At 45.4% G+C, this 27430-nt stretch overlaps 3 protein-coding genes across 8 annotated transcripts in view; 1 reads left to right on the top strand and 2 right to left on the bottom strand.

The window, feature by feature from the left end:
• Window positions 1-11116, top strand: part of LOC121694939 (teneurin-1-like) — a 206212-nt gene extending 195096 nt beyond the window's left edge. Inside the window, 5 exon segments of the mRNA XM_042075340.1 lie at window positions 2498-2791; window positions 3253-3640; window positions 5161-6384; window positions 6675-6817; window positions 7981-11116. Of these exon segments, the coding sequence (XP_041931274.1) occupies window positions 2498-2791; window positions 3253-3640; window positions 5161-6384; window positions 6675-6817; window positions 7981-8763 (2832 nt within the window). The 3' untranslated portion in view covers window positions 8764-11116.
• Window positions 837-26304, bottom strand: LOC121694767 (type-2 angiotensin II receptor-like). 6 transcript variants are annotated; one of them, XR_006025887.1, is made up of 3 exons: window positions 24583-25227; window positions 22236-23663; window positions 837-857 (listed from the first exon to the last, which is right to left on the bottom strand). XR_006025887.1 is itself a non-coding variant. In XM_042075100.1 (3 exons), the coding sequence occupies exon 3, from the start codon at window positions 23571-23573 to the stop codon at window positions 22338-22340; it is 1236 nt and encodes a 411-aa protein (XP_041931034.1). In that variant the 5' UTR covers window positions 23574-23663; window positions 25847-25920; window positions 26166-26304; the 3' UTR covers window positions 21543-22337. The 6 variants fall into 6 exon arrangements, 4 of the variants coding, with proteins under 4 accessions (XP_041931034.1, XP_041931036.1, XP_041931035.1 ...); XR_006025886.1 differs by lacking the exon at window positions 837-857 and adding an exon at window positions 3486-3497; XM_042075100.1 differs by lacking the exons at window positions 837-857; window positions 24583-25227 and adding exons at window positions 25847-25920; window positions 26166-26304 and having other exon boundaries at window positions 21543-23663.
• Window positions 15741-19540, bottom strand: sh2d1ab (SH2 domain containing 1A duplicate b). The gene is made up of 3 exons (XM_042075104.1): window positions 19293-19540; window positions 18872-18935; window positions 15741-16776 (listed from the first exon to the last, which is right to left on the bottom strand). The coding sequence occupies exons 1-3, from the start codon at window positions 19427-19429 to the stop codon at window positions 16495-16497; spliced, it is 483 nt and encodes a 160-aa protein (XP_041931038.1). The 5' UTR covers window positions 19430-19540; the 3' UTR covers window positions 15741-16494.
• Window positions 26305-27430: the final 1126 nt, after the last annotated feature.

Here is a 27430-nt window from a genome sequence, read left to right as displayed (position 1 = left end):
TCCAGTTTATTGTCCAGGTGGAGACCCAGATATTTGTAGGTGCTAACCACCTCCACATTGACCCCATCACTATGTAGTGAGTGGGAGGTTGTTCAGAAGGCACTGTCGTCTTGTAACTCAATCATCTCAATTCACTCTCATATTGTAAAGCCCATTGGTACAATTTAGATGAGAGAGCAAGGAGCTATAAGTCATTATTTTAGAATGATTTTAATGACTTGCATCTGCGTCTTTATGATCGTTATTCTGATCATCCTTGTAAAATCACCATCATTATTAGTCATCACATCCTGCTCAGCACAGACAATTTCTTGGTCACGATCATGAATGTCTTGGGGGACATGATTATCTTGTCATGATTGTCCACTGTCCCATTTCAATCACACCGATCACTTCAGTGGAAACCATCAAGATCTTTTAGCACTGTTCATTGAATTTGCATAAACAAACAATGAACTCCAGCACTTGACGCCATATTAATTGCTGTCATCAGAGATTTATTGAGGTTAACTCCTGCTTTTGATTGAATTGATATAACAGAACCTTACTCATACACATTATGAGATTAGTTTTTCAATCAGCGTCCAAACACACCAGGGCCCCCTTGTCTAAACTAGCGCCGGAATAATGAGTGTCTATTTGAGTCAGCAGAAAGGACTAAACAAATGCCTGAATAAAGAAGGGGAATGAGTTCATTCTCACTCTCAAAAGACCTCATCACAACATTATGACCTTATTGAGTCACACAGAGTGCACACACACACACACACACACACACACACACATACTGTACACACACACACACACACACACACACACACACACACACACACACACACACACACACACACACACACCTAATCCCCGACTCACTGTTACTGTGACCACAGTGACCATACACTGCAACAAACACAGTCTGCAGTGGAACATGTGTGTGCATGTGTATGTGTGTGTGTGCATGTGTGTGTGTTATTGTGTGCTCAGACACGTTGGTATACGCACAGGACACAGCCCACTCTTCGCTCACACGTTCCAGTCGCAGTGTGTGAAACAACGTCCTTCAGCGCCGCCGCTTGGAAAGAAAGAAGAAAAAAAAGAGAAACTTCTGCTATAATGTCAGATTTAATGACTGCTAATAACAGCCTCATGGAAATATTGAACAGAGCAAGAAAATGACAGGGTGCCAAATGTCAATGGTTTTCTGAGCAGCAGGGGAAAGAGTGAGTGAGAGAGTGCCATTTAAAACACCTCCAGAGTTCATTACAGGACCAAATCAGCACGTACAGTACGCACAGCAGGCTGGCCAAGCGGCCAAACAATGGCCCAGATTAGTTCTCCTGCCTGACACCTCATGCATTAGTTTCTCATATGCAATGTTTACGCTTGACTTGTGTATGTCGCTAACCATAAATCATTAGGATTCTGTCATCAGAGGTATTATGGTGAGAGATGTTCATTTGGATGCATCGGAGTCTTCTGTTGCTACTAAGATCACACAATTTGCCTTACCACAGACATCATTAGGGGGCTTTAAGAGAATGTTCACATTACTCACATACTGTAATTGTGTAGTGTTTATAATAAATATATTATTAGATTGGATTTTTTCATCATTGGACAAATAAATACTTAAAGAACGAAATGCATCTAACCAGAAGTGAGTAATAGGTCTAATAATATAATGTTAATAGGTCTATTGTCAATATAGTGGGCTATTGATATATATGATGACAACATAGATGTGAATATGTATATATACATTCAGTAACCATAGTACAGTAACCATAGTATGCTTAGAGTATACATGTTGAAATTTGAAACACTGGTGCTACGCTCTCGGCCTTAAGCACAGCAACCACAATGGCCACGCCCTCTCCAGTCATACCCGGCTCTGCCAGAGGATCTTTGAGTTATTAAAATTATGATGATGAAAATACATAACTAACCCAGAGCAAATACATAGCCCATAATTAAAAGCAGTAATGTCTGAGACCCCCAGAGAGAGTAAGTGTGAACAGGAAGTAAGTGTAAAGTGTGAACAGGGAGAAAAATGAGGCTCCCATCAGAGCTGAAGTGCACCAGAAAAAGATCTGAGTCCTCTTTCCCTGTTTAGTGGACTGAGTTTGGTTCTTTTAAAAAGGATTATATGTAAAAACACCCTCTGTGTGAGTTTTTGTGTGCTGTCTTACTTTACCGTGTTCCTTGACCTGGACAGTGGACTGTTTTTCTTGATTTAGCCTGTTGGATTTTTCCTCTACCTGATGTTTATATAAAAATGCAATTGCTCTCTGCACTTGAGTCTCATCTGTTATCAGCATATGCTGTATATGTATGTACATATGCACATTAGAAGTTAAACTTAAATAACACATTGGAGTATTGGTATTATGTTTAATTGCATAATTGTGCCTATGCACCTAATGCACCTCTCTTGTCATTGATTTTGATCTGTTTGACTAGCTGCCACTGATTCTGAGTTCTGATGTTTATCTGACAGGCCCATAACCGAAACCTTCTCTCCATCGACTTTGACCCGGCCACACGGATGGGCAAGATCTACGACGACCACCGCAAGTTCACTCTGCGCATCTTGTACGATCCCCAGGGCCGGCCGGTCCTGTGGTCACCTAGCAGCAAGTACAACGAGGTCAACGCCACCTACTCTGCCACGGGTCAGGTGACCCACATCCACCGCGGCAACTGGTCCGAGAAGCTGGAGTACGACAACGGCAAGCTGGTGTCGCGCACGTGGGTCAACGGCAAGATCTGGACATACTCATTTGTGGAGAAGGTGCGATGACCCTTACCTGGGGACCTGTCAAACACCGATGGGTGGAGCTCTTGATTGATCCTAATTTGTTTAGCTTTTATCCCTGGATGTTGTAATTAGTACTTTTAATGCAGTGTTAATGTAATGCAATATGTTTTTTCTTTGCGTTGTTATGCTGAATAGCAGTGCTATGGTTAGCAAAGTGCTTAAGTACTTAGAGGGATCAACAGAAGCCCCAGAGGAGGTGTGATTATATATAAAGTTGGCAGGCAGTCATACCCTATGTGTTATTCTAAATGGTCTAAACTAGGTATCAGTCGAGTCGTGTGTGTGTGTGTGTTTGTAATCGGGTGCTCTACTCTACATGCACCCATATCAACTGAGCATGCATGTAGTTTTGTATGAAGGTGTGTAGTTGCACGCTCACACTTCACAGCCCCCTTCTCAACATCGGTCCACTCTTTCCGTTTTGACCCTTGCAGTCCATCATGCTCCTCCTGCACAGCCAGCGACGCTACATCTTCGAGTACGACCAGACGGACCGGCTGCTCTCAGTCACCATGCCCAGCATGGTGCGCCACAGCCTGCAGTCCATGCTGTCGGTGGGCTGCTACCGCAACATCTACAGTGCGCCGGACAGCCGCGCCTCCGTGATGCAGGACTACGCCCAGGATGGACGCCTGCTGCAGACGCTCTACCTGGGCACAGGCCGCCGGACGCTCTACCGCTACACCAAGCAGGCGCGCCTCTCCGAGATCCTCTACGACACCACACTGGTCACCTTCACGCACAACGACTCGTCCGGCGTGGTGAAGACCGTCCACCTTACACACGAGGGATTCATCTGCACCATCCGCTACAGACAGATAGGTGAGGGCTGCAAGGGTCTTCAGGGTGGGGTCCAAACTTAGTAAACTTATTAGATCATGAAAAACATTGCCTGTAAGTTAAATGTATTGCACTGCTGCTGTGCTTTACACTGGGTTGCTGTGGATACATTTATCTGATGCATTGAGAGCAGTGTATGTCATCCGGTGATTCGCTTCAGTAGATACGTACTGTGGTGAGTAACACAAAAACAGTTTCACCTGTGTCTGTTTGGCATTACCTCAGGTTGGTTAAGAGTCGAGATTCATTAGCATTAACGTAGACCAGTCATGGTGGCTCACCGAAGATTGCAATGTTTATGCAGACTTCACTGCGAAGCAGCTCTGTGGGTATATACGGTGTCGTGTTGATTTTTTAAATTACTTCCCGCCTCGTGATGAGATTTAAATATTCAGGAGACGCTCCAATCACACTTGCACTCTGGGGTACTGCACTAGGTGTCTGTAAAAGATTTGCCGATTGTTTTGGGAAGGGCTTTTTGGGTTTCCCATTTTGAAAAAAAGAGCCTCTTCGATTCTGGCACCGCATTCCCGCGCCGTCTGATACTGTTAATCATTCTGACCCTGCCTCCAGCTCTCTGATTTATCAGTTCGTCCTCGGCTGCGTGGAATTTAACCTTCCCAGCACACGTTATCCATTTCCCCCACATCAAACGGCCCTTTTGAGACGGTGATAGACCCTGATAATGCTAATTGCGGCCCGGAACGAGCGATCAAACCAGATGAGAGCGAAACAATGAGCAGAGAGCTTGATACGGAACCGCAGAGAGCTGAAGAATGAAGCGCCACGCACACGCGCGCGTGACTTCCGTCCGCCGTCTCAGCACCGGCTGTGTGTAATGTTATGTTGGTTTTTACTATACTTCTGGGGACATTTCCTTTTATGTGTGTTTCAGCCATGAAGGGACCAGACTCATCTCACTCTTTAATGACCGAGCGCAGTCATTCTCAGAGGCTCCAGATTAATTTTATTGCCAGGGTCTTGTTTTAGAAAAAGGAGACTGAGCTCGGTCATAGCCTGCCAGATCCAGAGAGCAAATAGGAAGTGTGATTTACGGTGTTCTTAAAATTAATGTCCCAGCATTAAAGGCTGTATTCCCCAATCATAACTGTTGTTGGCCTGGCCCATTATGCAGTTTAATTAAAAGCCAGGCATTGTGTAGTTAGAACATTACAAAGCCGGGGAGCATTGAGAGGTGCGAGGGCCCTCAGTTGATGTTAATTGTTTGCAGATTATCATTAAATACATTAGAAGAATGCTTGTTGCATAAATGATTAATGCTGGTTAATCTGCATATGAGATTTATTGGGGCTTCACAGGAAGGATTTTGGGGCTAATGTGAGAATATCCACTGAGAGCTTTTAATCAGAAAACATGATTCGTTTGTTGTATTATTTTTGTGCAACATGGATAATATTATTTTGTTTTAGATCAGTGGTGGGTTGGAGGTTTTGTCTTCCGCTCCTCTGGGTCTCACTCTTGTTCCGACTGCTCCCACACAGGTCCTCTTGTGGGACGGCAGATCTTCAAATTCAGCGAGGAGGGGCTGGTGAATGCCCGCTTTGACTACAGCTACAACAACTTCCGCGTGACCAGCTTGCAGGCCACCATCAATGAGACGCCACTGCCCATCGATCTCTACCGCTACGTGGACGTGTCTGGCCGCGTGGAGCAGTTCGGCAAGTTCAGCGTCATCCACTACGACCTCAACCAGGTGATCACCACGCACGCCATGAAGCACACCAAGATCTTTAGCGCCTACGGGCAGGTGGTGGAGGTCCAGTACGAGATCCTGAAGTCCATCGCCTACTGGATGACGGTCCAGTACGACGCCTGGGGCCGCGTCACAACCTGCGACATCCGCGTGGGTGCCGACGGCAACATCACGCGGCGCTCATACGAGTACGACGCCGACAGCCAGCTGCAGACGGTGCTGGTGAACGAGCGGCCACAGTGGCGTTACAGCTACGACCTGAACGGCAACATCAACCTGCTGAGCCAGGGCGCCAGTGCGCGCCTCACGCCCATCCGCTACGACCTGCGCGACCGCGTGACGCGCCTGGGCGAGATCCAGTACCGCGTGGACGAGGACGGCTTCCTGCGGGCGCGCGGCAACGACATCTTCGACTACAACTCCAACGGCCTGCTCACGCGCGTCTACAACCGCGTGTCAGAGCGCAGCGTCCACTACCGCTACGACGGGCTGAGCCGCCGCGTGGCCAGCCGCTCGGGCGACGGCCAGCATCACCTGCAGTTCTTCTACGCCGACCTGGCCGACCCGACGCGCGTCACGCACATGTACAACCACACCAGCGCCCAGATCACCTCGCTGTACTACGACCTGCAGGGACACATCATCGCCATGGAGATCAGCAGCAACGAGGAGTACTATGTGGCGTGCGACAACACCGGCACGCCCCGGGCCATCTTCAACAGCCGTGGTCGGGTGGTGAAAGAGGTCCTCTACACGCCCTACGGGGACATCTACCAGGACTCCAACCCCTCCTTCCAGCTCATCATCGGCTTCCACGGAGGCCTGTTCGACCCGCAGACCAAGCTGGTGCACTTCGGCCGGCGGGACTACGACGTAGTGGCCGGCCGCTGGACCACGCCCAACTATGACGTCTTTGGAGAGCTCAGCCGCAACCCCAAGCCCTTCAACCTCTACGCCTTCAAAAACAACTGTCCGGTCGGGAACATCGAGGAAGTCACACAGTTCACAACAGGTGAGGTTGACCTTTAGAATTAAGCGCTGTGGAGACCTGAGTCCGGTCGATACAGCAGAGGCGTAAGTCCTTGGAGCTGTGTCTGAACAAAATGAACAACTCTGCTCATTACTGCTCTTAGAGAGCACTGAGTAGTGGATCTCACCCCTACTGCCAGGAACAGACATATTTGTTACTCTCTAAAAGTGTTGTGGTGAACACACACTGTTAGTGAAATGGGAGCCATAAATCTTGTGGTTTTTGGACGGGCTCTAATTGACTGCGGCTGAATGGTGTGTGTCTGTCTGCAGAAATTGGCAGTTGGCTGCAGCTCTTCGGTTTCCAGCTCCACAACGTGGTGCCCGGTTTCCCCAAGCCAGACGCGGCGGGCATGGAGCAGACGTACGAACTGATGAAGATGCAAACCAAGACCCAGGACTGGGACTCCAGCAAGGTGAGTGGCGTGGGCGACGGTGAATAAACCGAGAGAATGACAGCAGAGAAAAGGAGAGAGATACACAAAGAAAGAGCCCAAGAGAGAGAGAGAGAGAGAGATAAAGGAAGACAGAGAGCAAGTTAGAGAGCAGAGAGGAAGGAAGGAAGGAAGGAAGGAAGGAGGGAGGGAGGGAGGGAGAGAGGGAGGGAGAGACATGAGAAAAACTGAAAGAGCACGACAATATTGAGTGATGAATTGAGAAAGCCCTCCAGAAAAAAAACAACAAAACAACTGAAAACAGTGAAGAGGAAACCGAGACAGAGACAGAAAGAGAAAGAGAGAGAACAAATGAGGCCAGGGCCTCTAACCACAGACAGGTGCAGCCCCTCCTGTTCTCACACACACGCTCACACGTCTCCCATCCCCCAACGCACCCCTCGCACATCTGCCTGTCACTAATGAGACACTCTCTCCAGGAGCATCTAATGGCTTTAGTCAGGTGCTGTCCAATAGGGAGCAATCATACACGTACTGTATGTGCGCCACCTACGCCATGGTGCACAACTGGGGAGCAGGATAGCTGTGTTAGCAGTTAGCAACACAAACAGACTGTAGGTGGCAGACATGTTGGATCAGAAGTGAAATGACTCGTTTTGCAATCCCCCCACCCACATGCGTACGCAATGCCGCTGTCATGTGTGTTGTTTGTGATTTTATGGTCTGCCGAAGATAATAAAAAAGGTAGTATTTTTCAAGAAATGCTTTGATTTCCCCACATTGATTTCCCCGCCTATTTGGTATCGGGCTAAAAACATGTTTGGACAGGATGTTATTGACACATGCTTGTGCTATGATCAACAAATGAGAACAATGAAAGTCAAATAAGCCAAACATACCTATACCGTGTACCTTCCACAAGCATAAAACAAGGGCAGACCTACTTGGTTTATTTAGCATGTAAATAGCATGTAAATAGTTTATGACATTTATTTATTAATCTTGTAACACTGTTTACTGTGTGTGTGTGTGTGTGTGTGTGCGTGCGTGCGTGCGTGGTGCGTGTGTGCGTGCGTGGTGTGTGTGTGTGTGTGTGTGCGTGCGTGCGCGTGCGTGGTGCGTGGTGCGTGGTGCGTGCGTGCGTGCGTGGGTGTGTGTGTGTGTGTGTGTGTGTGTGTGTGCAGGTTGTCCTGGGCATTCAGTGTGAGCTTCAGCGCCAGCTGCGTAACTTCATCTCTCTGGACCGTCTCCCCATGACGCCCCCTGTTGGCTCCCTTGAGCAGTGCGTCTCATCCACCCCCTCGTCCGACGGACCCGGTGGCAGCCCGCGCTTCTCTGCCCTGCCGTCCATCTTTGGCAAGGGTGTGCGCTTCGCCATCCTGCGCGGCCTGGTGGCGGCCGAGATTGTGGGCGTGGCCAGCGAGGACAGCCGTCGCGTGGCGACACTCCTGAATGGCGCCATGTACCTGTCGGGCCTGCGCTTCACCGTGGACGGCCGCGACACGCACCACTTCCTCAAGCCCGGTGCCGTCGAGGACGACCTGGCCACGCTTGGCGGCCTGAGTGGCGGGCGCGTGCTGGAGAACGGCGTCAACGTCACCGTCTCACAGATGACCGCCGTGGTGGGCGGCCGCAGCCGCCGCTTCGCCGACATCCAGCTGCGTCACGGCGCGCTGTGCCTGAGCGTACGCTACGGCGCTACGCCGGACGAGGCGCGGCAGCAGCTGCTGGAGGCGGCACGGGAGCGGGCGGTCGAGGAGGCCTGGGCACGTGAGCGGAGGCTGCTGCTGGCCGGCGAGGAGGGCAGCCGCGACTGGAGCGAGGCCGAGCGAGAGCAGCTGCGCAGCGTCGGGAGGGTGGCCGGTTACGACGGCTACTTCGTGCTGTCTGTGGAGCAGTACCTGGAGCTGGCCGACAGCACCAACAACATTCGCTTCATGAGGCAGAGCGAGGTGGGACGCAGGTAACAGCAGACCGCCAAGGTGGCGCACGCTAAACAGGAAGATAGATTTCTTCGTCTTTTTCTCCTGTTTCTTTTTCTTTTGGTCAATGGATATAGGATTCTTTTGGGCTCTTTTTGGTTTCCTCTTACCCTGTCCTCCCTCACCAAAGACTGCCTGTTTTTAGACATTTGAGGAATTTATCAAACAATTTCTATTTATGAACAGAAAAAAAAAACTTAAAACAAAGGAAGATTCAGGGGAGTGGAATCCCAACTGCCTTTAATCGTGACAAAATGATGGTATTTTATTAATGTTCCAGGTGGAGTTTCTAAAGTGGCACAAAACATTTTTTTCTGCTGTGGCTTAGCTTTCTATATGGAAGTATGCTGTTTATTTATTTATTTACTTACTTTATTTATGTACGTATTTATTTATTTATTTATTTATTTATTTATTTATTTATTCGTGTATTGCATTCTTCGACAAAGGACGCTTGTTTCTTGACAGCTTCTTACACTGATGGGACATTTGAAGATGCAAATCAAAGCTGCAAGACGTGCATTACTCTCTGTTTACAGGCGTCAAAGATGGACTGATTTCATTTTTGGGTTGTTCAATAGACCACCTCAAAAATTCTAGTTTACATTTTGTGCAAGAGAGGCCTTGTCAGTGACTCATATTGGTACTTACAAAGCTCTCTAGGATATCCAACTTTAATTTAAATATGATTGAAATTATTATTGTCATGAGTTTGAGTGTGAATACTATATGCTCAGAAAAAAAAAAACCTATATGTATATAGCAAGTGCTTTAAGAAAAAGAAAGTGCTAAAATTTTGAATATGTTGTCATACATACTGAAGTGTTAATATTGTTAATCGATAGACGCAGTTCAAGTTTTTCAAAGAATCTTACCTGCTATGAGACTATCCATCCTGGACTTCTGAATATAAAGGGATACACAGATCATTAAAGTAACTATGTGTCAACTTCAGAATCATTAGATTCTTATTAATTCAAGTGTTGTCTATATTTTCTGTAAGCCCAAACACCTCCCCATACCACATTAAAGGAGAATCACAGAGTACACCGCGTCGGTATGAAAAATCAAAAACTAAATGAAAAAAACGGTACTATCTAGCATGAGTTGCTGCAGCCGACAACTAGAGCTGCTGGCAGCTACAGTGCTACACTCTGGGTGTGTTTTTTTCCGTACTTACAGACCTTGAGAAACAGAGATTTATGTGAAAATCGCCTGAATTCTCCTTTAAGGCCCTTAAAGTGGCGTTAAGACTGACACACTTCTTTCAACTCCAATTGCTCAAATTCAGTTGTTCCCCTATGACTGACCATTGCAACAGCCTCGAGTTTATAAAAGCGAGGTGCAAGCAGAAAAAAATTGAGGCTTCTAAAAAGGCGAGGCACTCAAAGTTATGAATCAAAAAACTTAACTAGGTCAGGAAGCTAGCGATTTAGCTCAATATAACGTATTATAGCGACAACGTGTAGGCTACACAATCAACTTAACCTCACATGTTTTTAACACGCACTCACTCACTACTTTAGAATACTCATGTTCTGGAGGTGATAAAAGCGTGTCAGTGAGACTGCAGCCTAACCTCTCCTGCATTGTCAAATGGTTCAGCATGAAGTCTTTGTACTGTACATTTACAATACAATAAGATGACTCACAAATAATCATGGTCGTTACACTAAAGTTCCTTTTTAACTGTTAGTGAGATCTCAAAACATTTTGTAATAACTAATGTTTGTAGCAAAAAAGGTAGCAATGTATTCAGGTTATGTACATTTTATCAATACATTTATTTTTATTATTTATAATGCATTATTAATTACATTAATTATAGCAGATCTGACCATAGGTTGATAAGAGATGTTCTGGAGTGCTTCGAAAAATAAGTTTTAATAGTCAGAAAAAATAAAATAGTGAAAACTAGAAGTGTTGGGATGGACGTGTGCTTGCTACAGCTCTGGTCCACAATTTTCCCAGCATCTAAATAGTGATTGGATTTGACATTCTCTCCACTCCACAAATTGCTCAGCTCCCTGTGTGTCTCATAGTGAATCTCCCCCATTCTCAAGTGAAGGTCTGCTGTCTTATGTAGCTGACAGCAGTTAGCCGGCGGCCTCGATTTCATTATCATTCTCGTGTCATAAAGAAACTGAAACAGAAGCTAGTCGAGACACGTACATCTCCTCTGCATCTTCGTGGAGGTGCCACATCACAAGACGAGACCCGTCGCAGACATCTCTCAAGAAGTGGGAGATGACAGACATGTTCAAATTTCTGCCCAATTAAGAAATGCATTCGGACAAAGTGCCCACATGGACTGCAATGTCAAACTCCAGGAGTCCATCCAAGAGCTCAGTATCTTACATTACATCTTATTATCTCATTATTTTGGAGTAGACAGATGTGCTCCACCAGGTGAATAAAAATAGGCGACTGTAGCAATTGCTCTCGCCCGTTGGCTGCTTCTTGTATAAACACATCTAATTCAGCTGAGCAATCATCGGCATGAGACAGCCTCATTCCATCCTGTCACAACACCCTCTCCCTTGACCTCCCACGTGCGGCGTCTCTCTCACCATCTGTCCGTGCCGCCGGAGGAGCCATTTAACACGGGCCGAGGGTCTCCCAGCACGCCCACGCCCATACATATCTGCCCAATCAGACCGAATCAGCTCACGTTGACTTTTTTATTATTATTATTATTATTATTATTATTATTTTGTTATTACTTCTTGTGATAAGGTGCAGTCTGACTCCGACACATGGCGGAATATTAAGAGTGTGGTTGCCAGGCGATGAGGAGTGCTCTATCTTTCTGTCTTTCTCTCCCTCTCTCTCATTTTCTCTTTCTCTTGGATTGGAGGGCTGCGGAGAAAGAAAATTTTAGTTCTCAAAGATGGATGGAGAGCGAAGCGGTCATATAGGGATTGTCAAAGTTTTTTTTTTTTTTTTTCGTCATCTACTTCCTGAATTTTTGGTCAACGATACCTGGGACACCGAACCACCGGGGCACATGAAATTTGGTGGGTATGTAGCCCCACTAGACTTTTATGGAAAAAAATTGTTTCGTCCCCGGCGGCCACTCCCCCCCGTGCTGGGCCCCCCGAACCGCAAAAAAAGCAGTTTTTCCTAAATAACTACCTGAACCGTGGCACTGAGGATGAAGAATCTTTTATGGTATGTTGGTCTCAAGGGCCCACATCAACCTGGCCCATAATCACTCATTCATCCCCCCCGTTAAAAAATGAAAATGCAATATTATTCTGCTTTAATCGCCCCATATCTTCAGTTAAGATGTTCAGAACTGCACCAAATTGTATGTGTATGATTGACCTGGCATTCTCTGGGGGTATGCCAAGTTTCGTAGAATTTTCATCCATGGGGGGGGGGGGGGGGTCTAAAAAAAACACAAAACACAAAATGTGTACATTTAGTGACTGTACACTCATTAGCCTGTAGATATACACATGCACACACACACAGGCACCCACATACTATCGGTATTAGAACGGCTGATACATAATTACAAATTCAGTAGGATTAAAAGAAAACCAAAATAAATATTCATCATCATCATCATGGCTGCATTTCCAGTATTGGCGATAAGTAGTCGTTTGTCCACTAGATGGCGCATCGTTGCAGTGAGACGTAATTTTGTTGGAAGTTAAAAGTGGGTTGGAAAAACAATGGATGCTTCCTACAAGGACTGTAGTTTACCACAGAAAACGTCTAATAAGGATAGGATGATGTTCACATGAAATGTAATTCCCATTTCTTCTTGAAGCCGAAATAAATCTGAGGATGTTTATCGGACATGCTTGGTTTTTACTGCAGGTACGTTAATCTTATAATATCAAGGACCTAGGTAATGTCAGTGGTGGAGGAAGTACTGAACCTCAGTACTTAAGTAAAAGTACAAATACACAGAGAAATATTTACTTTAGTAAAAGTAAAAGTACCACAATGACAACCCTACTTAAGTAAAAGTAAAAAGTACCTGCTTTTAAATGTACTTTAAGTATTAAAAGTAAAAGTATTTGCATAATGATTTATTCTCTTAATATCTATATTCTAAAAGGAAAAATCAGTATGGGCTGTGGCATTTTAATTAAGCTAGTTTTAGGTTATACTCGACTAGATAGTTTTAAGTTAATGCAATTGTGCTTACCATCTGTGGCCCAGTTTACATTCTGACCTACAATTCTAGAGACTGTAATTCTGGTTATCTACTAGGGTGATCTGCTGAGTTATATCATTCAGCAAAACACGAGAGCCTGAAGTTTAACGGGGTAGACAAGGGAAACGTCGGGTGGATCGTAATGCCAATTATGCTGATTGAACAGAAAAGTTGCTGAGAAAGGTGTCTTTATGATTAAGTTCAGTTTCACTTGCGCAGACGCATAGACGTTGAATGAGCGCTCACGTTACTACCCCCAATTGTAGGCTATGCATCTTTATTTAATCACACACAATTAAGGAATATTTCCTAATCTGGAAAATGTTACGTTTTTTCCGGCCACCGGTTCATTAATAGTCTACCATTCATTTGTGCCGCAAAAATACCAACAGCTTCAAAGTTCTCAATGTCTCGTTTTAAATGTCAGGGCCCTCTGAAGTCTACCAATGAAGTGTGGAGATACATTGAGCCTCGTAAATGGGTGTAAAACAGTGATTTATTTGCATGGCTAGCCCGATGCCGAAGCACCACTATTGAAAAAGCTGTTGGTAGCATCGGCTAACTAGCGCCAGATTTTGGAGTGCAGGGGACAAGCCGAGATGGGCTATGAGACATACGTTCACACTCGGTATCATGTTTCAATACACTTTAGGTCAATATCACACCGGAATTCTCCTTTAAGCTTAAGCTACTGTGTAGTGGGTCCCATGTAGAAGTGGCTACTTCATTCGCGCTTTCCTTGACTCATGGAGCTGCGTGAATTTTATTACTACTTTTCGCCACGATATGGCAGTTTAAGTCCGCTTGATACTGTAAGTATGATACTGTAATTTTATTTGTGTCGCCAGCATAGCCTATTGACAGTTTATGTTGTAAATAGGCCTACCTTATAAGCCTACCTGTAGCTTAGGGAAGCTAACAGTTTTCTATTAGGATCTAGTTTGTTAGTTACAGTTTTGTCATAACTCCCTGATGCATTTTTGCATTTAGAATAGCCAGAGCGTGGATATCTCAATCGGAAAATTAAACAATATCGGGTGCCTATGGACTAGGCTGGGTGAACCCAGCCTGATCTGCCCGCTATTTATTTTTTGATTTCTTAAAAGATTGAGCTTGGTCTGGTGAAAGCCAGACTAGCCATGGACCTCAGTTACACAATGCAAGGGAACATGAATCAGCCTATATTTGCACGAACAATAACGGACAAAAGCTCTTCAACTTTGGCCCGTTGAAATGTGTATGAACAGTAGCGACGCATTTCATCAAGGCCCATTTGGACATGTCAGTTATTTGCACCACTGGTTAGATGTAAAACAGCATTTCGTTTCAGACTACTGTTACTTAATTTGTGCATTAACAATAACGGTTCAGACTACTGTTACTTAATTTGTGCATTGACAAATAAAGTATCACATGAACTAAAGATGACTAAAATCTTATGTAGAAGAAGAAACATTCACAAAAAATCCATCCATCCAAAAATGATCTTTCATTTTTCAATTTGTTTTTGATAGCTGTTGAAAACGGCATGGAACTGACAGAGATGTTTTTGTTTATAAATAAATAAATAAATAAATAAATAAATAAATAACATTATGCTGATACCTTTTGCTTTTCCCAAATACAATGTAGCCTACAGGTGTAAGTGACCTTTCATCAATCCAGTTGCAATGGATGAACTGTGATGAACTGCCCTACTTGTGATTGTTTAGAGATTTAGGACTGAGCGGCGGTCATATTTTGTACCGCTATGCGGTTCATCTAGTTCTTACAATTATATATCGATTTGATCTCAGATATTCCTCCTTAAATTACTCAGGAGAAACAGATTGAGACAGAAATGAGATGAGGTACTTCATTGTAAAAATCTACTGTAATTGACCAAAAAGATCTCATAGCTAGCCCTATCCACAATGGCTTAGAACAGCCCTCTTCTAGTCAAATGCACTGTGAAAATGTGCTTCATCCCCAAACATCAAAGTAACTTTGAGACGTCTAAACATAAAAGTGAGGATCATTTGTAGATCTCACAATTAACACCATAGAAGATAGCTCTCTCTAGTATGTGGTCCACATACATTTGAGAAACAGGGCATTCAAGCCTAAATCTCATTTGTAATATTATTGTTGTCTAGGAGGAACTAAGGAAATAATAGTAAGATTATCTCTGCTGAAGATCTCTGCTGACTGCTCAGCCTCCACTGAAGCCTGCTAGCTGGATGGCTTTGCTCCACATACTAGCAGTTTTCTTTGCACAGTCTACCACCATCACAAATATACCCTGACTGTGTGTGTGTGTGTGTGTATGCACACACTGTGTACAGTGTTACAAGTGCAACATTCATATTTTAAGATAATAAATCTGCTTCTCAGATTTCTGTAGGCCTGTGATATGTTCTGGTTAGTCAAGCTGTTCACAGATTGTGCATGGATATACTGTATAGTATGGGCACCACTGGTTAGCACTCTGGACTTGTAACTGGAGGGTTGGCGGTTTGAGCCCCGACCAGTGGGCCGCGGCTGAAGTGCCCTTGAGCAAGGCACCTAACCCCTCACTGCTCCCCGAGCGCCGCCGTTAAAGCAGGCAGCTCACTGCGCCGGGATTAGTGTGTGCTTCACCTCACTGTGTGTTCACTGTGTGCAGTGTGTTTCACTAATTCACCGATTGGGTTAAATGCAGAGACCAAATTTCCCTCACGGGATCAAAAGAGTATATATACTATACTTATACTTAGTAGAATAATTCTACTTACAGTAATAATCACATACACACCAAGTAATATAAGAAGAGTTTGTTTCTATCCTACCTGATCTTTATTTTATGTATTTATTTATCATGGTCAGCATTACAAATGTATACATTTACTGTATTTAAATACAGTTAACACAGTAACAACCTCTTAAATGATCTTGACAACTAATGTAGGCCCCACTTCAGATCAAAGGAACACTGATTCCTTCATCGATTGACAAAATGGCGCTTGCGGATAAAGGCTAAATGCCTGTATCCTGCATACATGTCTTGTGGGTAGAAGAACTATACATGTCTGTCATGTAACAAATTGTTGTATGAAAACAGGATCTTTGTCTTCAGACTCTACAACCATGTTACAGAGGATGGCTTTCTACTGAAAAGCCTTTCAACTACTGTAGATTTGTAGCGATAGACTTGAGGTTTCTATTTGTGGAATAAAATAGAAGTGCCACAATCTTACTCTCAGCCAAGACAAAAAATGTCATAAAAATAGAGAATAATAAAAACACTGAATTTAATTAAAAATCAATTCATAGAATTATACCTCATAATAAGGAGAAAAAAATTAGGAGAGAGGTAAAGAGAGGGAGTGAGAGATGGAGAGAGAAAGAGAGGGAGTGAGAGATGGAGAGAGAAAGTGGTATAAATGAAGAAGTCGGGGGACGAGACATAAGTCGGGAAACAGAGTGAGGACGAGATAACCAGAAAGTCCTCGGAAGGATTAACTGAAAACATCTGGCCTGCTTTCAACTCCAGAGTCTCTACGGAGGGATGCCGTGAGACCAACTCCTCAGACAGAAGGCCGTTTTTTCGCTTTGACGCGGGGCGTGGACTTGTGCTGGTGCTGTCCCTGGGGCAGGTTCTGGTTGTGGTTCTGATTGTGATTCTGGCCCGCAGGCCGAGGAGGAGGAGTCGGCTGCTCTGTGGTTGACATGTACGGGGGCGTCGTCGGTACGAGGGGCCGAGGTACCGGGTAGAGGAGCGGAATGGCGATCCCTTGGTCGGGCTTCTCGAAGGCACTTATCAAGTTCTTGACTTTTCGAAACAAGCGCTTCTGTTGGTCTGGTGCAGTCTGAAAAACAGGAAGCAATGGATGTAACTCTTCAGTTTCCTTGCCGTGCTGATCGAAAGCATGTTGCACATGTGCGGTTTTCCTTTCCCAGGCCTTGAAGCCATAATGTGCTTTTCTGACACCTCAGGGCATAAATCTACACAGTTAATGCAGATTTTAACACTATTCTGAGTTGATATCAACCCATTGGAGTGAGTGTTACATCTAATTTTGGAGTGTTAAAACTAGTGATCATATTTGTGCATACTATGTAGCGCTTCTTACTCTCTTCAGATCAAAAGGTGGGGCATTTAACACTTACAGATGACGGGCAAAGTGCAGTCGGTCAGAGAGTAAGTGCCTTAGGCATGAGCTAGAGATATTGTGCAGTGTATAGGGGCATTGAGCTGACCAACCAATGTTGTGCTTAGGATCATGGTATTTATTTGCCAGATAGATTTTTGCTCAGTTATTGAATTTGATTCGACTAGACTTTACACTTGTGTATACTAAAACATTTGGTCAATTCTACTCTTTGTCAACCACAAACACAAGCACTACCTGCAAAACGAAATAGTTTTGTGCAAATTGCATCTTGGTTGAGTCTTGCGTGAAGTTGAGATTCTGCAGTTTTTACTGAAGCTCTATATTACCTCTTAGATCGATTGTTGAGGAAACTAAAATGTAGCATTGACTTGTAACCTCAGAAAGAAAACCACAACAGTCACCACATGCTCGGCTCCGCATTCACGGTGGTCTCGCATAACCCAGCTGGGCTATTTATAGATGCCTATCTGCCTGTGTGTAAATTGCTCTCTCATTTAAAAAAAAAAAAAAAAACGCAGTGTAATTAATTAACCATTTGCATAAAATAGCATACAGATATTGTATGCTATAAATATGCTACTTACTTACTTGTTACTTACTCACAGCTGAGAAAGGAACATCACACATGTCTATTGCACAAATTGTCTCACGCTGAGAAAACACAAAGGATCTTACTGGTAATAAACATTTGATACATACAGTTTTTCCCCTTGTAGAAATCTGAGAGGCAGGAGATTTTTAAATCTTAAAAGCCTAAATATCACTTTACAATCGTATTGTTACTGTGTAGGCTGTAACTAAGGAGATAATAATGTCTTATGTAGGGACGCATTCAACATGGCGCTTCAGTTCCTCTGTAAGCAAGATTACTGTTCCTGTTAGATGTCTTATATTGAATTGAGTCAAACCTCACAAAATACCAGGTGTCATGACTAAGTAAGTGGTTGGATCTTTAAATGCAAAATATCCTTCTGTGTATTTTGGGCCTGTTCTGAGCTGCACTTGTGTGTACTTTAGCAGCCATATGATGAAGTACTTCTAATTAGGAGGTTTTTTTTTAAACGTTAAACTCTCTTGGTAAAACTCCTCTGATAAATTGGGCTATTATTCCACAACTTAGCAATTAAACGTTTACAGTGTCCGCCTTTATCTATACACAAGTTCACAGAAGACAAAGGCCTCGTAAAAAGTGACATAAACACATGCATATAAAGAATAACTTAGGAGTACAATATCTACGTGTAAGCCTTTGAACTTGTTACTTTTCTCCCTTTGTGAGGGAGGACAGGAGGCACACAGAGTAGGACAAAATGACGGATCGTGCCTCAGAGTGGCTAACAACGTAAAACAGGCTTTTACAGAGGGTAGATGTGGAGAAAAGAGCTGCTATTTAATGCTGTTAAAGTGTTAATGTAAAGCCTGCTTTAGTGACTATGGGAGTAGTGTGGTACCATCACACAGTTACAGGGCTATGTGCTAAAGGAATGCATGACGCAACCTACAGTATGGCTCTCAGAGTGGATCCCAGGGTTAATGTTAAAGAATTGATTCATCGTTGATTAAATATTGATTCATTCTTTAACCAGGTGCAGATCTAGTTAACTATTCTGTCTCCCGGTGTAATATGCATGTGCTGTAGCTATACTGAACTTTCACATACCTTTTCCTTCAAAAGAGGAACTGATATTATCAGTTAATGTCCTAATGTTGGTAAGTGTTGTAGTCTTATGGTAAATTGGATGTGTGTGTGTGTGTGTGTGTGTGTGTAGGTCTGCAGGGTTTGACTCACATCAGCCGCCCAAGATCCCTCTGCATCCTGATGTAGCCTATACGTGTAGACGTAGCCTTTACACCTGTCGATGGAGAAGTCATACTCAAGGTCAGATACCTCTCTGAGTTGCCACAGGTAAAACGTGTAAAAAAAACAGGCCTGCTTGTAGGCCTTAACAATATTTTATTATTCTCATGGTATAGGAAGCTGCAGAACTTTTAAAATGCATACAACCCCTCTCCCTAAAAAAATAATAATTGATAGTAATTGATAAAAACTGATACTAATACTAAATTAACAAGTAACACATTTATTTACTTGTTTGTTCAGCACAAGTCATGGAAAAAGTCATGAGTGAACATGTCTCAAAAAGGAACGTGTTGTCACAGTTCTGCAAAATCGTGTCAGATAAGAAAAGTATGCAAAAGACGTAACTCACAGCACACACAGGCAGTACATTCCGGGCACCGACTCGCTGTCTCGGATGAGGTAGCTGCCATCCCTGCCCGCATCGCATAGTCTCCGCTCACACAGGGCTTTGCCAATGGGGCCGTGGTACACAGGTACAAAGTCCATCGCGTAGTGCGTCTCGCGGCGTCTGCTGCTCTCTCTGCTGTCTCTCCCTGTGATGGTTGATCTCTGCGTATGTGTGTGTGTGTTTTACGCCGGTATCTCTAACCCGAATGCCTGAACTGCAGAGTACTCTTTCCTTCAACAGGAAATGATGCTCAGGGTTTGGCAGGAAGTTACTTCAAAGCTACAGTAGGTTTTGCATCACAACACTAAGAAAAGGTGGAAAATGTCAGTTAGAAGACCTTTTTTTTTAGTCAGTGAAGAGTGCGTAGAAGCTCTAGGCTGGTAACAGAACACAAACAAAATCATTCAATACACACCCCTTGACAGTCATCACACATTCTGACCCACACAGAGTCCTTGCACGTACACACACACACGTGGTAGGCCCATGGGGTCAAGCAGGGGTTAAGTGCTGGACTAATAAGATAAGAAACAGGAAACAGCCCCTTGCATTAAGATATAAGAATAGCACACGTGCGTCCGCATCCACACAGCTGATTATTGCGGTGGGAGTAGGACAAGGCTGGATGCTGGGCTCTCGTCCCTGCACAGTCAGGGGTTTGGACGGGCCGCCAGAGGCCCTATCCTGCCCTGCATACACACCATTAGTCAGCTCAGCAGTTTGGGTCTCCTGACTGCCTTCATCTCAGGCCTGTGCTGAGGTGGCATTGTTGCATAGACTTTGTTTGTGTTTGTGATTCATCATTGGGGTGTGTGATATGTTATATGTCATATTTTTTGTTGTTGTTTTTTGTGTGTACAAATTGGCATTGTTTTCTGTCCTTTTTTATATACTGATAGGTCTTACTCTTTGTAGGTAACACATTGTATTACAAGGTGTGTTTTATTGAATCTTCTTTTTCACTTACAACAAACTCCTTGAAACCTTGAATTAATGATTTTGGTCAGATGACATTATCTTTGATGAGGCTACAGGAATTGCACTTATCAGCATTTTATTCAGCCTTCAGTTTAATTCATTGTCTCATACAGTGATGCGGTGGTCCAGTGTTGGTCCTCCGTGGCGTGTCAGGTGATTTGGAAACCCACTTCTGCCGTGGTCAGATGGAGAGGACGTGCGGTAGGCTGAGGACGTGCGGTAGGCTGAGGTCGTGTAGCGACTCATCTGGCTGTGATTGTGACTCTTTCCTCTCGCAGTCTGTATCTCATGACTATATTCTGAACTTCTGTGGTCTCGTCCCCCAAACACACACACACACACACACACACACACACACACACACAATCGCTTTCATTTGCTGCCTGCTCTCTCTCTCTCTATCTCTCTTCCTCTCACACACATTCTCTCTCTCTCTTCACACGCAACAGCTTTCTAACTTTCTTTCTTTCTTGCTCTTTCTCCCTGCATGACATTTTAAAGAAACAGACACATAAAATAGTAATAATGTGACACAGCATTTTGAAGGTTTGATTTGGTAAAACTGTTGCCGCAGGTTGGCATCTTTGTACTGGCTTCCAAAGAGCACCTGCCAGTCAGATGAAACTGCAGTCATCTTCCTCCCCCTGCTGGTCAAAAGAGGAAACACATTTTCCAAATTTGACCGTCAACTCTACCTGCTGTCTTGGCCAGGCCATCATTCATTGTTTCTATATAATCACTCATTGTAATATAGCTTTGGATACCAGCACTTTGCAATCTCAGCAGCTCATCACTTAAAATCCTTCTTGATTATGCTCAGGAACAAGGAGTAACAAAACATATAATTAGAGATATTTAGAAACAAATTATCATGGTCCATAAAATTTACCATAACAATCATCCTATTTAGTAACTCTCTAGTTTGATACATATAATGCCAGGACTCATTTATTCACATCAAGATGAGCTGCTTATGTCTGGAATAAATCAGTGAATACAAATAAGATGATAAAAACAAAGACTAAAGCAGCCTGTCCCTGGTCTCGTGAGTACATACGAGGATATGAGAGGCTGTGCCTGAGAAATCCCATCTGTTTTCCCTTAATCTGATTGTTCACACCACTTATAGGAATGCTGGCTTGTAAATACCTCCTGTGTAGTGAGCTGGAGAGAGAGAGAGGGGGAGAGGTAGAGAGAGAGAGACGCACTGCAGATACACACAGAGCCTGCTTGTGGAGGAGGATCTGTTTTATTAGTTAGAGTCCTCAGTGATTGTCATGCTTATTTTCAGTGTTGGTTAAAGAAAATAAAAGTCAGTCATTGCTGAGAGAAGAAAAGAATATAGGCTTGATACCTGTCCGTATTAATTCCCCTCTAAAAGAGGTCAAACAGCGGGGTGTTATTCTGAGATTGTGGCTGAGTAGTCTGGCATAGTTCTGGGTCTTCTCACGACGGACTGTCTGTAATCAATCTTAAGAGAACACCGCGTTTTCAGGACATTAATCCCCATAAGGCCCGGGTGATAAAATGGAGGTTAGCTGGCGCAGAATCGATGGCTGTGGAGGGGACAGAGCCCGCTTTCCCTTCACTCTCCTTTATGTCAGGCCTGCAGCTTAATTATGGGATGTCACACCTCTGGTTGTCTCCGAGGATGACTTGTCCTTGGTTTTTTCACTCGTCTTCCGTGATCCGTGACCCCCAGCGCTCTCAAACACACACACACACACACACACACACACACACACACACACACACACACACACACACACACGCACACAAGCACATACAGTATGCACACACACACCCCACCTCCAAGTGCTCAATTATGGGATGTCAAACCAAGTCCCATCCACAGCAAGAGCACCTCTACTCATCCCCGCACACACATGCACCCCCCACCCTCAACCCCTCACAACACCAACATACATCCACATCCCAGCCCATGTCACCCTCACCCCTTTTACACCCAAATACACACACACACACACACACATACACACACACATTGCCTGTCCTTATTATGGGATGTCAGACAGGTGCGGGGCTCTCGGGAGCCCCCAGGTCCTTGAGGTCGCTGAGTTTGCGCGAGAGCGAGCTGAGGCGCGTGCTGAAGGACCCCCTTATATGCTGCGAGGACCCCCCAGGCCCACCTCCTCCCCCCAAACTGACCCCTCCTCCTCCGCCTCCTCCTCCTCCGAGCCTCCGGTTCCCCCAGCGTCCGCTGAGCTGCTCGCGGAAGTGGTTCCCCACGAAGCAGTAGAGGAAGGGATTGACGGCGCTGTTGGAGAAGCCCAGGCAGCTGGTGAAGGGCAGCAGCGTCTCGACGGCGCGACGCACCCAGCAGCCCCGCATCGCCCCCTGGTGGTGGAGGACGTCCAGCAGCGTCACAGTGTGGAAGGGGAACCAGCAGAGGAAGAAGGCGAGCACCACTGCCACCACCATCCTCAGCACGTGGTCCACGTTGTTGGTGCCCGACGAGTGACCGCCGCCGGCCGCCTTGTCTGGGCCGCCGCCGCGGCTGTCGGCGCCGGCGCCCGTCCCCGTCCCACCTGTCGTTGTCGCGGCCAGCAGGTGGCGCCCTATTTCGCAGTAGCAGGTGACGATGACTACCAGCGGGAGCAGGAAGCCCACGATGGTCTTGGTGAGCGCCAGCCCGGTCACCCAGCCGTCGCTCGGGTAGTGCAGAACGCAGGCGGTCACTTCCTGCCCGAGTTGCGCGGTGTTGCGCAACACCAGCACGGGCACGGTGGCGCAGCCGGCCAGCAGCCACACCGCGCCGCTGACCAACCGCGCCCGGCACAGGCGGCGACAGCTCTGCGAGCGCAGCGGCCGCACGATGGCCAGGTAGCGGTCGGCGCTCATGCAGGTGATGAAGAAGATGCTGGCGTAGAGGTTGAGCGTCAGCGTGGCGCTGCACGCCTTGCACATGAACGCGCCGAACGGCCAGTGATAGTCCAGCGCGTACTGGACGGCCCAGAAGGGCAGGCTGAGAAGAAAGAGCAGGTCGGACAGCGCCAAGTTGACCATGTAGGTGTTGGCCACCGTCCGGCGACCAGGGCCACGCCGGCAGAGGACCAGCAGCACCAGGCTGTTGCCGACGGTGCCGAAGAGGAAGATGAGGGCGTAGACGGCCGGGATGAGCTGCTTCTGGTGTTCCGGCGGCACCACGTGGTGGCACGAGGCCGCGTCGTCGTCCTCGTAGGTCACCTCGTTGTAGATCGAGATGTTCCCGAAGGAGTCGTTGACGATGACCAGGGTGGCCATGGTGAGCGTCCGGCTCTGTCCTCCGGTCGACTCCGTCTCTCACGTTTGTTCTCGTCTCGTGTTTTTTTTCTTTCTTTCTTTCTTGTTTTTCTGTACAATGGGAGAAAGAAAGGGAGAACGGGTGAGGTTACGCCAGCAGAGCGCTCACTCAGAGAGTTCACTCGAGTTCAGCAACTTTAATTTTCCAGAGTTGTGAAGTAAACATCTCTTGAAGGCAGTGCTACTAACTGATATCGACATTTTAGGAGGTTCAAACTGTGAGCGCAAGCAGAGAGGCTCGGCATGCGGACGGAATAGAGTTATTTCTGCTCCAGAGCCCCATGGTGCCGCCATCCACACAGTCACTCACTTTACCACATAGAGGCACTACCTGCTGTACGGTACGCTCGCCATTGACAGACACTACCTGCTGAAGTCAGTAGCTTCTGCACATCTTTAATGAGAAGATGGGAAAGCGATTGCAATCGCAGAACTCTTGGAAGCAAAATGGATCTTTTAAATAATGTAGATGTTTTAAAACTGAAGACTGAAACATTAAATGAAATATAGTATCTAAATATAGTATCTAAATATATCTTTATTCAATCTTTAGAAATGTAATTATGAATGTTAACGAGAACATTTCACATACAGTACATACATATCAGTTGCCTCATTAAACATTAATCCTATTAAGATGATAAAGAGATGAATAGCTTCTTCAGAATTGTTGATGAGTTCTTCAGAATTCAAACAAATCATATTAACCAATGTTCTAATGCATATTACTGTTTTAAATATATACACACATTTAGCTAGTTACTTAAAATAACTTTTTTTTCTTCTCAGTTACATGTTCACCAAGCTCTGATGGCTATGTGTGAGGGAGTGAGTAAGCACTGCAGCAAAGAGGAAAGAGCACCATGAGCCAGAAATGAAAGTCAAAGTCATAAAAAGCAGGAAAGTGAAATGAAATGAAATGAACAACTCGCTGTGCACACTCATCTGTGAAGTCTGAGAAGTCCATTACCTTAGAAGAATCCCTGCCACGCGTCCCTGAGTGTGTGCATGTGTGTGTGTGTGTGTGCGTGTGTGTGTGTCTGTGTGTGTGAGGGAATATGTGTCGCTGGTCTCCCAGTGGTGGACTGAAGAGAGCCGGACCCCCGTTGGCTTTTATACTGCCCGGGTCCTCCTAGTGGGAATTGTCTCCAAACAGTCTGGCTGGACTACAACCATAAACAAGAGCTGTGAGCTGAGATTCAGCATCGTGTCCCCCCAGTCTTACACCTCCTGTGTCTCTAAGTGTGTATCATAAGTTCACATAAACACACATACAGTATGTAAAGTGTGTGTGTGTGTCTGTGTGTGTCTCTGTGTGTGTGTGTGTGTTTAAGTGAACAAGACAAACCCAACGAGACAACGACAGAGAGGAGGTGGAGGACCATGCTACCATCTGTCAGTGGAATGTCACGGTCATTGCAGACTCGTTATCTTGTCCATCCAACGAGTAACTACATCCCCGAGGCTTCCACAGAACGCAACGCAAGACTGCAGTAGTCTTGTTGAGGATACGGACGCTCTCACACAGAGATGCCTGTTATGAAAGGCCATATTGGGAAAAGAAACTATGACTTATTCAAGAGAGAAGATGGACTTCTATTGTCTATCATTTGAAAGAGAGTGCAGATGAAGAGAAATAAAGACAGGACAGAGAGAGAGATGAGTACTGACAGATGAAGAGAGAGAGCGAGAGAGAGAGAGAGAGAGAGAGAGAGAGAGAGAGAGAGGTTGAAAGGGAGTAAAAGTCATGAGAGTTAGAGAGCAGACAGAAAGAGGAGGAGAGAGAGAGAGAAAGAGAGAGGGAGAATCCCAGGGGGTGTGAGATTTCTCTTGCTATAGAGGAGATGAGGAGAGATGGGCCTTCAGATCCCTGGCTGCTTGTGGGACTCCTCCGCTGCTTAATGAGCGCCATGTTTACCTCTCACCAGCCTTTGATCAATAATGACCAACCCACTGGGCAGATAATATTTTGGGAATAGGCCCATTAAATGCTTAATGTCAAAGAAAACAACAGTTTGAACTGCTTTACCATGCACATGCCCTTCATGCGTTGTGGCAGATGTAAAAGCCTTTATCTTAACTGTTCTAACAACCCAACACACACTGGTTTTACACGCCATTGTAAAAACTGGTCATAATGTCGGGGGAAAAAAACAGATTGAAACTAAATGATGTGAAACGTATTTGTCTGGACTCAGAACCCTTAAACACTAAAAAGAAGAAGTCAACCATACCTTTTATGGGACTTCCAGTCACAACGCTGGCTCAGGTCAAATGGTGACGTTGCTCACCATGGAAATGTCACTGCCTAAATGCATGCAGAGGACATCACAAAAACAGATCAATCACAGTGAAAAGCACAGAGTAATATTATCGCTGACAGATTTTCCATAGCGAGCCGAAAAACAAACGTTAACCCTGCTCTCTACGTGATCTTTATCTGATATCTTCACTTCCACATAACTCTAATCTTATTTTGTTCGCCTCACTGACAAACCCAACTCAAAACACATGAATAGAATCTAATGAAGGCAGATGCAGTTGCACACTCACTGTCTGGCTTGGCTCTGGCTGACGTGGTGGAGTACACGTACGGTGGCCTACGCTGGGTGAATAAGTCCTCTCCTCTCCATATCGCCGCGTGTTTGTGGCCCATTGCCTCAAAATAAGACATGCCCCTCTGATCACAGGTTAGAGTACTGCACAACTCACAGCACAACGTAACCAACCACCTGGGAAGAGGACTTTTACGCAACTGCGGCTAGACATACAAAGACTTTTTTTTTTCAAATCCACAGCACGGTCATCTGATTATTGCAGTTTGTCTCTACATTCCCATATGCTGTAGGAACATGTAAGGATGAGTTGATGCATGACGGTGAATGGATTTTGAGCACATGAGCTTCGTATCTTTTATTGTATCACAGTATTGAGTTACTGGCCAATGGCACAGGGCAGTGGTGAGTGTGGGGCCTGATATTAGACTCTTGTTGTTTTCCCAGGAAGGGAGAGATCCACTCCACTAAACCATGACAAGCTGTGACAAAATCAATATGTGCACTCTGCAATGCACACTGGGATTACACATTAGAGCCAAAACCCTAAAGAGAAGCAAAGATTGTAGAGGAAAAAGGAACACACACACACACAAAGAGACAGAGAGAGAGAAAAGGGAGAGAGAGAGAGAAACAAACACAAAAACACATCAATGACAGAAACATATCTCGATGACCTTTGAGTATTCGTGATTAACACAAGCCACATGAATAAATAACTGAATTGATGTAAATATATAAACAAAAACTTCAGACAGAAACTCACTAATCCCCCTGCCGTGCACAGACATCGGAAAAGCCCCCAAAGGGCCCGCATGCAGCGGTCCGGAAGGTTCCAGAAATAGCAGCGAGCGGCCAGAGCAACAGGGGGCCTTGGTGGGGCTGGAGGGGTAGCAAGGCCACTGAACTGCCCTCTGGGTCTGCAGTGGAGCAGAGTAGTGGACTGGACCCTCAGCCTTGCGGGTTGATCCCCCACACACACACATATGGCCTCTCCCGAGGGTCTTATCAGCTGACCCTAGAGGGTGCTGTGGGAAAGTGGAGATCCCAGGGCAGTCGGGCAGGGGCTTCTTACATCATCCCCTGAGTCTGTTTGGCTTTTTATAAGTGATAAGAGAGACATGTTTGTTTTCTCTTAAACCCCCTCTCTCTCTTTCGGACAGTTTGACACTCGACCCCGAGCAATGTAGCTGAACGGGCCCCTCACAGAGAGCAGTATGGGAGGATAGGGCAGATACTATGTGTGTGTGTGAGTGTGTGTGT

Source organism: Alosa sapidissima, chromosome 20 (genome assembly GCF_018492685.1).
Source record: "Alosa sapidissima isolate fAloSap1 chromosome 20, fAloSap1.pri, whole genome shotgun sequence".
Taxonomy (NCBI): domain Eukaryota; kingdom Metazoa; phylum Chordata; class Actinopteri; order Clupeiformes; family Clupeidae; genus Alosa; species Alosa sapidissima.
This window is presented reverse-complemented; position numbering and strand designations above follow the sequence as displayed.

Excerpts from the sequence above, each read along its gene's own strand:
- sh2d1ab (XM_042075104.1), bottom strand. The coding sequence starts at position 19,429 with ATGGACTTTGTACCTGTGTACCACGGCCCCATTGGCAAAGCCCTGTGT. Across the intron at positions 18,936-19,292 it reads ATGTACTGCCTGTGTGTGCT|GTGTAAAGGCTACGTCTACA; the intron begins GTGAGTTACGTC and ends CTCCATCGACAG. Across the intron at positions 16,777-18,871 it reads AGGGATCTTGGGCGGCTGAT|ACTGCACCAGACCAACAGAA; the intron begins GTGAGTCAAACC and ends CCTGTTTTTCAG.
- LOC121694767 (XM_042075101.1), bottom strand. The coding sequence starts at position 23,573 with ATGGCCACCCTGGTCATCGTCAACGACTCCTTCGGGAACATCTCGATC.